Source organism: Anabrus simplex, chromosome 12 (genome assembly GCF_040414725.1).
Source record: "Anabrus simplex isolate iqAnaSimp1 chromosome 12, ASM4041472v1, whole genome shotgun sequence".
NCBI classification, from domain to species: domain Eukaryota; kingdom Metazoa; phylum Arthropoda; class Insecta; order Orthoptera; family Tettigoniidae; genus Anabrus; species Anabrus simplex.
In genome coordinates this window covers 51,863,550-51,879,409 of record NC_090276.1, presented here as the reverse complement: position 1 = coordinate 51,879,409, position 15,860 = coordinate 51,863,550, and the positions used below count along the sequence as shown (strand labels likewise).

The window sequence follows — 15,860 nt, the reverse complement described above, 5'->3', positions numbered from 1 at the left end:
CACCAATTATTGGATGTATCAACCACTTTCTCTATCGTCCAGTAACAAAGTGCCTTTGGTGTACTAAATTCTGCTGCGACTTTTGAAAACATTTAATTCCTTCCAAAATGCAAGGCGTTCTTCACTGAGGCGCTACAACAAAGCCAAATATGTTAAAAATACTTTATGTTCATAGTACGTTCTGAAATTTGACTACTTTAACACATAGATAGCTGCGTTATCTAACATATGATCTAGCCTTACAATCTACTTTACATTCATTTTTGTAAAAATGGTTATGTTTAATAAAACCCGTCAAGCTGTAGCCTACAAATTTTCATCATCTTCCGCCATTGTCACGTTATGCTTGGACAACAGCAGTCCAATAAATCCAATTTCTGTAAAATGAGGGCCCCAGTCCCTACAAATTTACTCATAAATACAGCTTTTTTAATGTACACACATTTAACCAATGTAAGTTAAAAGGACATGTTGACAAATTAAAAAAATTACCAGTCACTGGATCAATGAAATTTTCTAGCATTGTCTAGTTTCCTCAAGCCAACATCATTAATTTATGCTAATTTTCATTTATGTATTTTTCATTGTTCTGTATTATTGAACTGATTTTAATGATGTTAGTTTGAAAAAGAATTAGTAATGGAAAAAATGATTGTGCATTGTAACTCACTATAGAAGTCAGCAAAGTAAAAGCAACAGAAGAATGACAGCCTAGGAGAAACGCTTATCACATAATATATAGATGCCCTTTTTTTTTTGCACTGCGTGCAATTTTATGTACAAAAATATATGAATATCTCAATTCTTAAAATAATCATGACAATTACCATAACCTCTATGTAACATGACGTGAGATATAGACTCTCCTTTCCACACAATCTGCCATGATTGGAATGGTGACCAAAACTAATTGCAATAGCTTGATGGTGCCAACCAATACCGCAGTATATCATAAGCCAGAATATGGGGGGGGGAAGAAAGAATAAAAGATCGAGAAATATTGGTGTATTTGTGACCTTGAGCTCAGCTACATTGCTCGTGGTAACTCGCATCAACAAGCCAGTACAGGAGAATTATAGAAATAGACCTCAACCAAACGAGTCTTTAAATGTAAGGTGGTGCTTGACTACAGTTTTTATTAGTAATTTTAATGTAAGAAGTATCATCTTATATCGGACCAATACGGTATGCACCAGATAAATGGTCAGGTAAGCTAACAGGTGTAAAAATAATTATATACTGTATGTAAAGGAAACAGAGCAGCAGCATACCCTGTGATAGAGTACACATAAAAGAAACACATGGGTCCAAAATTTTCGGTTGCATTCTCAGTCAGTGGAGGATAGATTAAAAATGGTGACCGTTGTTTTCACAATACATCTTAACCTACAATTTTTAAATTTTGATGGGCAATTATTCCATCACGTTCAAAGCATGCTCTCTCTCTCTCTCGTGGAGGTTCAGTGCTTGGCAGATTTCCCCCTTCTCTATTTCCACAAATACGAAGCTCGATAGCTCCAGTCGCTTAAGTGTGGCCAGTATCCAGTATTCGGGAGATAGTGGGTTCGAACCCCATTGTCGGGCAGCCCGTGGGTGATTTCCGACAAAAGAGTAGCATTATGAAAATGTTGCAAAGTTGGGGCTGGGAACACTTCGGAGAAAGGAGACAAGCTGCTCGACTAAGTGGTATGTAAAAAGCTAAGAAACAATGTTAGGTTTTGGTCCACCCGAAACCTGACATTGTTTCTTAGTTTTAACTGTATCAATACAGATCTATACGATGAAGTTTGTAAATTGTACTAAGTGTTATGTTCCAAGCTGTCAGTGGAGAGATGGCGAGGAATGACATCAGTAGACGAATAAGTTTGAGTGGTGTCTTTAAAAGTAGGAAAGATCACAATATGAAGATAAAGTTGGAATTCAGGAGGACAAATTGGGGCACATATTCGTTAATGGGAAGGGGAGTTAGAGGTTGGAATAACTTACCAAGGGAGATGTTCCATTAATTTCCAATTTCTTTGCAATAATTTAAGGAAATGCTAGCAAAACAAGAGACAGGGAATCTGCCACCTGGGTGACTGCCCTAAATGCAGATCAGTAGTGATTGATTGAATGATTGATTGATTGATTTCATTTCATCTACCAATTTAACATTTTTAATATCATTATTGATGTGTGTTGTGCCAAATTGTGGATGGTATGTAACACCAACAGGATCATACTCGTCAATTCTTCCTCTTCTTCTTAGCTGGAGCTCGTTCTCAATGTGAATAAACTTTGTTTCCATGAAGAATTCTGGATAAATGGATGCTTTTAGCCTTGCTAATTCCCTCTATGTTAAGCTGGCAGATTCAAATTGATAATCCAAGTTTACGAATTAGTTGGTCCTCACAAGGACCGTTGATATTCGTTCTCGGTAAGTTAGTGTGCTTTATTTGTTTGCCAGGAGATCATGTATGATAGTCTGGCAGTCAAACTGCTGATGTTCAGGTCATTAATGGAATTTTAATCCTTGTACCTATGCATGGGCACCACATGCAGGAATCGGCTTCACCTGGACTGTAGTTTATAACGGCTGCTGGAAAGTGTCCATCATGAACTTGTTTTTCTTTTCTTTGTTTATTCCCCATTGTTTTGTGCTTTATGTAAGTCATACACTAAATAATAATAATAATAATAATAATAATAATAATAATACTTCCTATGATAACTGGTAGGATACCTCTCCCAGTTGGTTGAGTGCCTAATTTCTTGAGTCATGATCTCTGTCGCCAGACTCCCTGAGCAACTAAACCCACATATTACATGGTCTTTTCTCAATCCCATTTTAAAATAAGGCATTAATCTTCACACGTTCAGGCGTCCATCAAACTTTAAAAACATTCAGTGTACTCAGCATCTGGGCAACTGCAGCCAATGATGATGATGATGATGATCCAACCTTAGACGTGACACACCTCGTGAAGCGATCTAGTCACTTTTATATTGCTGCTTGCATCACTTCTAGTGATATTTAGGCTGCTGCCTTTACCAAATCTACTTGTTGGCCTTCAAATCTTCAGTTGTTTGTGGTCAGTTTCAAAAGGCTTTATCCTTGAAGTAACCCCACAGGAAATAATCTGGTATCATTAAGTCCGGTGATCTTGGCAGCCACAAATTCTTAGAGATTACTCTGTTCTCGAAGAAGCTGCTGATCAGAGCGAGAGACTCGGTTGACTCTTGGCAGGTCACACCATCTTGGTGAAAATAAACTGGAGTTAGCTCTGTGTCGTCTAGTTACTTGACAAATTGCAGGTAAATGATCTTGTACTGGTCTGTATTTATTGTGTCTGACAAGAAGAATGGACCCACTATTCGGTTTGCCGAGACTGCTCACCAAACTCCGACCTTCTGTGGGTGCACGGGTCTTTCATATAAACACATTGTGGGTTATGTGTAGCCCAAATGTGGGTATTTTGAGAATTGAAATAACCAGCCAGATGGAACCAGGTCTCATCTGTGAACCAGGTGATGTTCAGAATTCCTGGTAGCTGTACAGTAAAATCCAAGAACAATGTGTAATAATGAACTCGCTTTCCAGTATCCGGTTCCTGCAACTTGTGAATGTCAGTCATCTTGTAGGACCACAATTTCTTTACCTTGGTCGTGCTTTGACATATGGAATACGAATACCCCACTTCCTGAGTCAAACGGTGTAACGATTTCCTAGCAGACGGAAGCAGGCGAGTCTGAAAATCTTCTGCCAGGATCACTCAACAAAGACCCAGTTGTTTCCAACTTTCTCACTGTAGCCAATATTGTGTTTGTCTTAGGAGGATCTTGCACACTGTACTCTCTCCTGAACGCCCTTGCATAGTTGTCTTCTTAATCCAATAATTTTTCACTATAAAGATGCACTGTGGCAATGTGTACTGCATCTAGAACAAATTTATAGTGAAACAAAAAGCAAATCAGCAAGAAGCAAAATTGAAGAAACCGTTGATGCCTAACAAAGAATAAATTGTGTATTGTTGGCAAATGTTGTTACGTGAATCTCATAGAATTTCTTCACATTTATAAAGTAATGGCATCTTCCTGTCGGATAGTAGTCCGCCTCCGTAGCGTAACAGCACTGTTAGCTGCCATCCTCGGGAGCCGAGGTTCAATTTCCGGTACTGCTAGAAATTTAAGTATGGCAGGAGGGCTGCTATTTGGTTAAAATTGTACACGCAGCTCACCTCCATTGTGGGTGTGCCTGAAAAGAGGTGCACTACCTCGGGACGAGAGCACAAACTTACTATTGCCAGGAGCTAGCTGACAAAAATGGGGCCATTTTTAAAACCACCTGGTTTATATAAATCACCTTTTAGAGGAAATTCAGTCCCAGAAGGAGAAAGGGCACCCAGACTTACTCCATTTACTTTATTAATACCCATAAATGAAAGTAACGTATGGCAATATATATATTAATTATATTAATGTGCCATTTGCAAACTGATTTTCATTCGGTTCTGATATATCTATCGATCTGTCCTTGTAAGAGACTTATTACCATATTCTTGCTGATAGATATTGCTAATATACAGATATTTTGACCAGTTGCAGTTTTCTGAATGTTGTGTATGGTGAAGACTCAATCATAATGAAAGGGAAGAGGGAGCAACAGAAAAACGTTAAAGCACTCTTTTTTGTTAGATTAGCAAGGGGAGAGAATGAATTAGTGAAGCATAGGAGAACTTAACTTTCAAGCACTAAAGAGTATAATCAGAATTTTTATAAAGGTTGCTACATTTCTAAACAATTTTCATCAATTTAAAAACAGAAAAGTGGTGATTTGATAGAATCTGATGATCTGTCAAGAACGAAATATGTTATTCGTTCTTAAATATTGTTTAATAATTTTTTTATGGGCATGGTATAGGTATTTAGTGTTCAACAGACTGAAAAACTTTTAGGTTACATCATTTTGGCTAATGATATGGAGCTGTTTTCCACTACTGTGGTTTATTTCTAAACAACTTTTCCTTATCAAAATAATTTTGGTGCATTGTAAGAAGTAATAGCTCCAGCAGTTTGAAATATCCCCAGGTGTGTTTGGTGTTGTTTCTAGTGACAGACCCATATCTTCCTTCTTCTGACCGTAGCAGTATAGATTACCGGCTTTCTTTGGTGTCTGACTTTTCCTCGTACCAACGCCTTGTGTCTTTGATGATGATGATGGTGATGATGCTTGTTGTTTTAAGGGGCCTAACATCGAAGGGCATCGGCCTCTATTGTGTCTTTGAAGGGTTGGACTTCTTCCACTTTCATCTTTGATTAATGTTAGAAGGGACTGATCTTCTTTCTTCCTATAATACAACAGTCAACCTATCAGGTTGAGGTGTGAATACTGAAGTGTGTGTGAGTACATGTCCATCTGTCTAGCGCTCGTCATGTTTCTCTCTTGGTTCGAGTAGGAAGCGAAATGAATCTTCGTAGCTAACTTTTGGGATTGGATGCCCTTCCTGACATCAACCTCATCAGAGGAATCAATGAGATGAAATGAATGATGTGGTATATGATAGTAGGTACGGAGAGGATGAAACCGGGTGCCAGGACATGGGCTTTTCCTGTCACTAGCAAGTGTAGTCCACATATATTCTACAAAATAAGGCTTTTATGCTTCTGTCTTGAAACACATCGGCATTTACTATAGATAGGAATTGCTGATTGATTTTAAATTGATAGCCACGAACCTACTACGCTGATGTAGCAGGGGGAGAGGTGATACTCCCATGTGGCGCGTCCCAGGTGGCGGATAGGGGGTCCTAACCGGCTTGCCGGCGGACTTGAGGGAAATAAAATAGCTCTCGCGGACCAAACACACAACCCCCTGTGGGTGGGGGACGCAGACGAAGAATACACCCACGGTATTCCCTGCCTGTCGTAAGAGGCGACTAAAAGGGGCGACCAAGGGATGATTGTCTTGCAACCATAACACTACTTGTGATTAGTACCACCACACGGAGAACATCATGGGTTGCTTTTACTTGTGCGTAGTACCACTATATTGGGTACCAAATAGGTTTGTGATTAGTAGCACACAGGAGCACCGTGCGGTCGGCTTTTGCAGTACCTGTGATTAGTACCACCATATGAGCAGGACCATGGGATGATAGCTACCATGATTCTGCCTTGCCTATGATTAGTACCCACTATATGAAGATCACCACGGGATAGGGGAAGGTCCCTGTGGTTAGTACTCTTATGTGCTGAACACCATAGGGTTGTGTTGCCTGTAAATGGCGCCGCAATGTTAGAAAAACCATAGGTCTGTATACTCCGCACGGCCTTACTTCTAAATGGAAGTTTCGCAAAACAAATGAGCATCGCCTTTCCTCTGTTGCCAGCGCGCTATGCCCGCGAGAACAGCTGATGCATAACGACTGCAGTAAAACGCCCTTGTAAAATGTAATATCGTACTCAGAAAAACTAATGAATATGGATTGAAAACAAATTCACAAAAACTACACTTACTAACAACATCTGACACTAAAAGAGAATATATTATTAAGAATAAAAGAGAATGAGGAAATAACACATCACTCACCGCTAATGGCTGGCACAGGAAGGAGGTTATGGTCTATAAAGGGAAGACTCTACTGATCTTAGAGTCACTGGAATCCTCCAACAATATGAAAAACACACTAATTATTGAAGGAAAATGCAAAAGATCGTGAACCGTACCAAATAGCATACACGCTGAGCAAGATAGGTTAACCAGGTGGTGAATGTAAATATTAGAGTTGGCAACTAAGTTTCGAGATCGTGCTCTGCCGATATAAATCGATATGAATGACAGTTTGGGATTGGTGGATGTCTATGCTTCAGCGCATAACTACCAGCCAAAGCCAAAATCTGCCAAAATGTCAATTTAGAAGTAGAACCGTACGGAGTATAGTATATGTCGAATTTCATAACCTGTGGGTAGTACCATAATGTGTGGAATACCACGAGTCTCTGCTACTTTTGATTAGTACCGCAGCATGACAAATACCATGGTTCTGCATTCCTAGCGATAAGTACCGTTATGAGGGGCCGATAACTTGGATTTTGGACCGCCTTTAGACTGCAAGCATCATCGATTCAATGTTGTGCTATAGCATCAGTCCCTTGGTCAGTAATTATATTGTTTTACGTCAGTATCTGCTGAATGTAAGGCATCGCAGATCGCATCCACTGATTGTTTTAAATTCATCTCCATTCATTCTTCGTCCTCGCCTTTTGAATCTGGTCAGTGGAGAATTTTGGACTTTTAATTTGTCATTCCATTTCGTACCATTAGGGGCCGATGACCTCGATGTTAGGCCCCTTTAAACAGCAAGCATCATCACCATCATCAAATTGATAGCAATTGGTAATCTTCTTCTTGCCAAGTAACTTCCATTGAAGAATTAGTTCAAGATTTCCATATTGTTTTGGATTTTTCATTATGTCGCCTTAATGAGATGTTTGTCTGTGTTTAGTTGCCTTGATTAATTCTCTGTATTTCCTTGTTCTGTTCAAGATGTAGCCATTCCATACTCGATCAGTCCAGGGAACTTCCGATATGTGATGGTATATTCACACCTCAAATGCTGCTAATTATTTTATTATTATTGAAGCTTTCTCTGTCCAAGTCTCTGTGCCATACAGTAACTCGGGCCAGGCGTTGCATCGTGTATAATGCATCCTTCATTTGAAATTAATTTCTGTGGAATTTAAAACGTTTTTTATATTTGCAGAATGATTTTCTAGCTGTTTCAATTCTACATTTAATTTCTTCAGTGTAGTCTTGATCTTCATAAAGACGAATCCCGACATATTTAACTTTATTTGCACATTTGTATTTTTATTCAGGAAATTTATATTTTGTAAAAAAAAAATTTTTATGCCTGATAGACTTCCATCTTCTGCTTTAGGAGAAGCAATTTCATATTATGTTTTAGAATAAACATGGAGATGAGGAGTGACTTCCGTGTCCACATTTGTTGCTCTTTTCCGCCTTTTGTTCTCTCACTGAATATTCCTACCATTAATTTGTCCCCTCTGGAGGGTATGTAACATATGGGATTTCATGTCCTCTCTGACTCGTGAACACGTAAGTTGACATTTCTTTTCTCCTTTAGGGAGTTTTTCCCTATCTCTTTATTATTTCCTTGCCTGTTTCGTAATGGCATTTTTTAACACGTTCATGATCATCTGCTTAAATTGAATAAGATAATGCATGGAATCCGAGAAGGATGCATCTGGTGAGAAAGTTTCACATAAGATGCTCACCTAAAACAGTGGGTGCCAGATATTGCATTTCCTTATATTTATTTGTGTGAAGGTGTCACCAAGTTGCATGACATTTATGTAGTATGGTTGTGTTTCAGTATTACAACGACTATGGTGATATCATTAAAGCTACTCTGGGGAAGGCTCGTGAGATTAACAAGACGAATTGTGCTCGGACAATGGCTCTCAGCCTCACGATGCTCTTCAAGGATCTGCCACGGGATGGAACACGCATCAATCGTCAGAGCGAAGACTTCGTTAGTCTCAAGGTACTGTACTGCTTCTTATCTATCAGTGATTAAATCTTGTATTTAGAGTTCATTATAATACATACTGGAACATGGAGGATTTATGCTAATGCAAGCATCCCAAATATAATGAAAAATTGTGAGGATATCTATGACAAAAAAATGTTTTGCTCCCAATGAACTTGTAATTGAATTTTCACAGAATGGTGAAAGTTAGGATTTTGTGTATACCTCTGTCTGACTTTTGTAGTGTTGGTTGTTTGGCTCGTGAAGACATAAGTTGGTATTTCCTTTTTTTCTCTAGGGATTTCTCTCTCTTTTTTTTGAAGAATGTAATTCATTTTTCTCTTCATTATTTCCTTGCCTATTTTGTGTATGTTTTAACATGTTTCCCCTCCCTACCATCCGACTACAGACTAATTTCTATCTTACCAGCGATTTCCAAAGCACTCGAGCGTCTGGTTCACGAGCAGGTGTTGGAATACTTAAACAACCATTCTCTCCTAGACCCATTGCAATCTGGCTTCAAGAAGGGACACAGCACAGCAACTGCCCTGCTCAAAGTGACTGATGACATACGGCACGCAATGGACCAAAGACTAGTGACAATACTTACTCTCCTCGATTTCAGTAGCGCATTTGACACTATAAACATCCAGACTCTATTAAACAAGATGCAATCTTACTACTTCGATCAACGAACTATTAATTTCTTTTCATCGTACCTCAAAAATCGCGCGCAACGAATTATAACCCTTGATCAAACCTCTCGCTGGCGAACCAGGAAGGAAGGCATGCCGCAGGGTAGTGTTTTAGGCCCATTGCTCTTTATTTTGTATATAAACGACATTTCCTCTAATTTAAAGAATTGTAGCTACCATCTTTTTGCGGACGACTTACAAATTTACTGTCACTGTAAGACCTCTGATTTGCCGCATGCCATAGCAGGCATCAATGCTGACCTTTAGCGACTTAACGCTTACTCCTTGAAAAATTCCCTCCAAGACGCAAGCAATCATTATTGGCTCTCAAAAATTGTTGGCCACACTAAGATACGAAACTATTCCTTCAGTTATACTGAATGGTAGAGTTATCCCATTCAGCCAAACTGTGAGAAATCTAGGAGTGACAATGAACGAAACTTTAAATTGGTCTGAATATATTAAGAATGTGTGTAAAAAAATATTTTCGATACTTCATTCGGTTAAAAGAAACAGCGATATTTTACCTTGTATTGTGAGAGTCAAACTCATACAAACGCTAGTGCTTCCCGTCCTCGACTACTGTGACGTCATTCTGGTAGACGCAACAAAAGAGCAGACTTCGAAACTTCAGCGAGCGCTTAATTGTTGCCTTAGATTTATATACAGTCTGAGTTATGATACACATGTCACCCCATACTATCACATTATTTCATGGCTGAAACCTGACAAACGACGAATGTATCACATACTGATACAGATATACAGACTGCTCTCTGAAGACAGACCACTGTACATTTCATCTCAGCTTAAGTATTTGTCCTCCTTTCACAGCAGTAATACCCGCTCTGGTTCCTCCCTTTCTATTCCTGTTCACCGCTCCTCCATGTACAACAACTCCTTTGTTGTGGCGGGTTCTAGACTTTGGAATTCCCTGCCTGTCAGTGTCAGAAATTCCACTTCATTACTTAAATTTAAGACTGCTTGCCGAGACTACCTGCTGAATGCAGCTGACTAACTTGTATGACTGGAAAGAATGAATGATCGTATGAATGTGAGTTAGAAAAGTGTAAGGTATTTTTATGTAGGTTATCATTTATTATATAATATGTACTCAAACTCTGCTCTCAATGATGTGTACAGTGGTTAAGTGTAAGAGAGGGCCAAGAGCCCTAACTTCGCCACCTATAAAGGCATGATAAATAAGTAAATAAATAAATCTATATACTTTATTTGAAGAAGATTATGTATGTAACTGAACTGTGGCTGTATTTGAAGCAACATTGTAAGCCACATGAATGTAACATTATGTTAACGTTATTGTGGACTATTTAACAGGTCAACGACAATATTACAAAAGAATTTTGGCCGTAAATGTAAGCAGTCTCTCCTATGCAGATGATTTGGTCATAATGGTAGACTTTGCTGAGAGCCTGCCATTTAATATCATGGAACATGAAAAGGGAAGCAGCAAGTATGAAATGAAAATACAAGGTTACCAAAAAATTTCTGCCTGTTTTTCGAGTTGCGAGGAAGACGAGCCCACAGATGCTAGGAGAAGTGAGCCATGTGGCGGGAATGCAGCCAGAGAGGGAGGAGGTGCTTTGTCCTTGGCCTGAGAATGCGAAGTGCACAGTTACAGTAGTTATAGCTTGAGAGGTGGAGGTGTCATTTCAGTTTGTCCAGGGCTGTTTTCTTTGTGACTTTAAGATAGAACTGTCTGCAGCTGAATCAAGTCACCGTATATGCAAAGCCTTTGGAGAGACTGCCGTAAATGAATGCACTGCCAGTAGTGGTTCGCGAAGTTCAAGGCGGGTAATTTTGACCCCTCTGATGAACCCCGCAGTGGCTACCCCCAGCCACTGAATGACGAGACCTTGCATGAGGCCATAGAAGAGGACAGCAGTAAAACACTTCCAACTGTCTGAAGAAACGGTCAAACTTCACCGGCACTGAATTGGCAAGATGTGCAACTTGAACACACTGTCAGATGCTAACTAGGAACGAGTGACAGTCTGTTTATTGCTGCTTTTGCAACTTTGCAAAGCACCCATATTTGATCGAGTGTTCATTGGTGATGAAAAATGGGTCCTTTATGACATACTGAAGTGTGTCAAACATTGGTTGTCACCACTAGATTTGGTGCCGCACACCACCCAACCGTTTCTACACCAACTCAAGATCCTGCTCTATATCTGACAGACTACCGGTAGTTGCCAAGTGGATGAACGACAAGCTCCTACGACGGGGCCAAACCATCACTATGAACCTGTACTCGAAGGAGTTGGAAGGTGTGCAACGGATACTGAAGCAGCCAGCATTGTTTAAGCGCAAGGGTGTACTGCTTCTGCACGACAACTCTCTGCCACGTGGCGTGGGTCAGCAGGGAGATCATACAGCAACTTGGCTGGAGACGCTGTGTCATCCACCCTATTCCCCAGACCTTGTGGCAACAGATTACCAAGTCTTGCGACAACCCATGTTTGGCACGCTTGGGTGAGTCATAAAGGATTCACTTTTCATCACCAGTGAACATTCCCACGTTCATGGGAAATCATTCCCCAATGTGAGGCAGGTGCACCGGAGGTACTTGCAAACTTCTTTTGGACTTTTAGGATGGCGAGAGGTGTTGGATGCCGGTGGGGATTACTTCAACGACTGAAGTTATGTAATGTTTGCTGTGTACCATCTTGTGTCTGACACTTGAAAATGGACACAACTCTTTTGTTTACCTTTTAGCATTTCCAAGACAAAAGCGATTTCAGTAGAGAAGAATGTCGGGTCAGAAATACAAAACTGTACAAGCAGATCATTTCAAGTATTTGGAATGTGTATTCTTCTAGGATGGTGGTATAGCAAGTGACATTGAACCAAGGCACAGAAAAGCAATATTCTGTAAAAGAGAATTGAGTCGATCTGCTTAGTGGTGTGAATGATTGTTGGTACAAATAGGTGCAAACAATGGCAGGACAAGATTATGAAGTATTAGGAATAAACTCAATGGATGAAGCTGTACGCATAAGCCATCTTGTGTGGTGGGGTCATGTGAATGAAATGGAGAAGGATAGGTTATTTAGGAGAGTAATGGACTCAGCCATGGATGGTAAGAGAAGTAGAGGGAGCCCAAGTAGACTCAGTTTCGCATGATTTAAAGAGTTGTGGAACCAATGAGACTACCGAGCCAGTTGCAAATAGAGGATTGTTGAGGAGCTTAGTTCATTCACAGGCTTTCAGACTGAATAGTGAAAGGGATAAATCTATAATGTAGATATATACAAGGGTTATTTTTTAAGTAAGGTGTGATTGGCTTCAGCTATGTAAATTTTGCATGCCTCTAGAAACTGCATTCGTGCTGGCTCCAAGCAGGCGTTGCAGACAAGCAGTCACGACATCCTGTTGTGCTGTTTAGACTGTGAGGTTAAAATGTTTGACATTTGAATGGCCCGCTGACTATGAAGTATGGTCTGTGATTAGGAACGTGTCAGCAGCAGATATTCACCGCCAGATAAGTGAAATGTACGGCTTTGTGTGATGGCAAAGGTCGTTCGAGAATGGGCGGGACAGTTTTCATGATGAACCCCAATCGGACTGACCTTGCGATTTGTTACGTGCATTTGACGCAGTAATTCAGGAAGACTGGTGGTTCATAATTTCCATTTTGTCTCCGGACTTTCCACAAATTTCTATGTTGGTGCTGTACAGCATCATTTCTGAAATATTGCATTTCAGAAAATTGTGTTCGCAAATGTTTTCCATGTTGCGTTCTGAGGGGGAAAAAAAAGAAACAAAACTGGCCAGTGCTTCAAATTTTCTGACCTGGTACAATGAGGAATTGGATGAGAACAACTTTTGGACCATATTCTCTCACAGGGGATGAGACATGGGTGTCTACCAAGACTCCAAAAACAAAGCAGCAGTCATTGGAATGGCGACACACAAATTCTCCAAAGTGAAAGACAGGCAGACTATTTCGGTGCACAAGATTATAGCAACTATATTTTGGGATAGGTGTGATGTTCTCTTAGTTGAATTTATGCCACAAGGGACAACAATAAACATAGCTGCATACTGCCTGACCTTGGGGAACCTTTGGTGCACCATACAGAATAAGTGACAAGGCCTACTGTTGTCTGGAATTTTGTTGCTGTATGACAATGCAAATCTTCATTCTGCTGTTCAAACTCGAGAGTTAATCACATCATTTGGATGGGACCATACATCCCAGACCTTGCACTGAGCGATTACCACCTGTTCCACTATGTGAAGGGGTTTCTCACTGGTCAGCAGCTTGATACCGATGAAGAAGTGAAAACAACGGTTGAAGAAAAGTTACCTTCACAGGCGGCTGAGTTCCATGATGTTGGCATAAACAGATTACTAGAACACTATGATAAATGTTTGAACAGTGGAGGAAACTATGTAGTAAAATAGCTAAGGTGTAGGAAGTGAAATAAGAAAGTTTTTGACAATATCTTCACTACTTTAAAAATTCAAAACGGATCTTACTAACCTGCGTATATAAATAGAATGATACTTGTTTTGATAGGAGTGGACTTATGAGCATTGATATATCTTCCGGCTTCACCATTTTATGTCTAAAGTATAGTTGTAATTTGAGTTTACAGAATGTCGGGAAAGAAAAATCCTTAAATCAGCTCTAGTGGAAGTAAACACTGTTAGGTTCATGATAAGTTTTAACACTCGCCATAAAAATTGACAAACACTCATAGCTGTTGAAAGAATGTAATGTTTCTGCGAACTTGCTGTAAACTTGAGGGTGGAGTCCAGTCAGTGAAATCTAGCTATGTTATTCAATGCCAGCAGTTTTGCCAGATATCAGCTGTGACTGACAAATCTTGTAGGAGCTTGGGAGCAGCAAATTGCTTACATGCTACAAAACACGCGAACTGTTGAAAAAGTTTAAAAGACTATTTCTTTAAAATTAGAATGTTAAAAACACATTACAATTTCATGGTTTGTCGTATGGGCAAATTAGTTTCACATCACTAAAAATAAACAATGTCAACCACATCCTTTGACGTCTTGAAGAATTTTTATAGTTTGAGGAGCATACTAGGGAGCTCTGCTCTATTCTAAAGTTTGAATCTCCATGCTGACAAGTCAAGCAAATGGGGGAAAAGGTTGCTCGATTGCTGTTACTACTAGGGAAATTGTTTGATAGGTGTTGAGAAACTGTAAGGAGAATGTGGGGTAAGGAATACTGGGAAAACGTGGAGTGTGAAACGTGTTACCAAGTTACTCTTCTTTTTCAAGTACTTTATTGGTTCTTCCAGGAATTAGCTAAAAGGTTTGCACTGTCATTCGGTCTGGATGCTGTAAAGAACAGAGAAGCTATTACCGCCCTTCATCGGGAGGGAATCCTGTTCTCAGTTGACCCTCTGGAGAATGTGGAGGACCCAACTGGACCTCCTCCAAATCTTCCCTTTCTTGAGATCCTCACAGAGTTCACCAACAAACTTCTCAAGCAGGATAAACGAGTCGTGTAAGTACTGATATAACTTATTTCAATTTCTAGGGTTGTTCCTTTGTAACTGAAATGGATTTGAGGCTATGCAGGTTTGTCTATTCAACAGGGTAGCGTAGATCATCATACTAAATCACTGCTCTGACGATAATTCCTTGTCCCTGTCCTGGGGTGACCTTGTGTGTAGTAGTAGAGCACAGCGACCAGCAGAGCTAGACCAAGCTGACTCAGAATCGTAATGTTTCACATTGTGCAGATAGGAAGACTCCAGGGAAGAATTTGCGATGTGTTGTCAATTCTATTTTCATAATGTTATTAAGCAGTTTGAAATATAGTTGCTGCCATAAAAAATTATAATGGAATACAAATGAATGACCATCATCATTTGGCTAATTATATAAATGATTTCTTTCTATCCCTACTATACAAACTTGAAAATGCAAATAAATCAGATGTATTACCAGAACTCCCAACTTTTGTGCTTAACTCTATGCAATTAACTCCAGTAACAGAATTGGAAGTTCTTAAAATCATACAGTCTTTGAAGAATAAAACTTCCACAGGTGTAGATGAAATTCCCACAAAACTCATTAAAAAATGTGCTCCTTATCTGGTACAGCCTTTAACTTACCTCATCTGTGAATCATTTCTAGTGGTCAGTTTCCTAATCTCCTAAAAATTGCTAAAGTTATCCCAGTCTTTAAAAGTGAAACTTACACGATTTACATGATACCAACACCAGACTCGCATCAGACTCTGTACCAAGTGCACGCAACTTACGAAGAACATAGGGACATTCACTTCAAAACAAATTAAACAATAGATCACTACATCTGATGAAAAGGAATACCTATTCAAATTACGAATGTACCCGTTAAAGCTACATAAGCCATTACCCATATTAGTAATGAACAAACATAAATTATCAATCAAGTTAATCTACACAGATAAGGATACCAACTCCCAGATCAACTCAAGAACATTGGCTTCTGTAGGAACGACGAAATAGTTCGGCATCAACCATAGCAGTTTTAACGTGTCATTTAGTTTCAAGTTTGGATATGTTGTTCTGGCATTACCAGTAAAATTAACTCATTAAAAAAATATGGAGAAAAGGACAGACTTAAATAGGAAAGGATCTAAAGGATA

At 39.5% G+C, this 15,860-nt stretch overlaps 1 protein-coding gene across 7 annotated transcripts in view; it reads left to right on the top strand.

Annotated features, from left to right (window-relative positions):
- The window catches only part of SA1 (stromal antigen), a 168,688-nt gene that overhangs the window by 135,926 nt on the left and 16,902 nt on the right, over nt 1-15,860 (top strand). For all 7 annotated transcript variants that reach the window (XM_067156395.2, XM_067156393.2, XM_067156392.2 and 4 more), the window contains exons 17-18: nt 8,376-8,546; nt 14,521-14,729. In XM_067156395.2, coding sequence (XP_067012496.1) covers nt 8,376-8,546; nt 14,521-14,729 — 380 coding nt within the window. The remainder of the gene's footprint in view (nt 1-8,375; nt 8,547-14,520; nt 14,730-15,860) is intronic.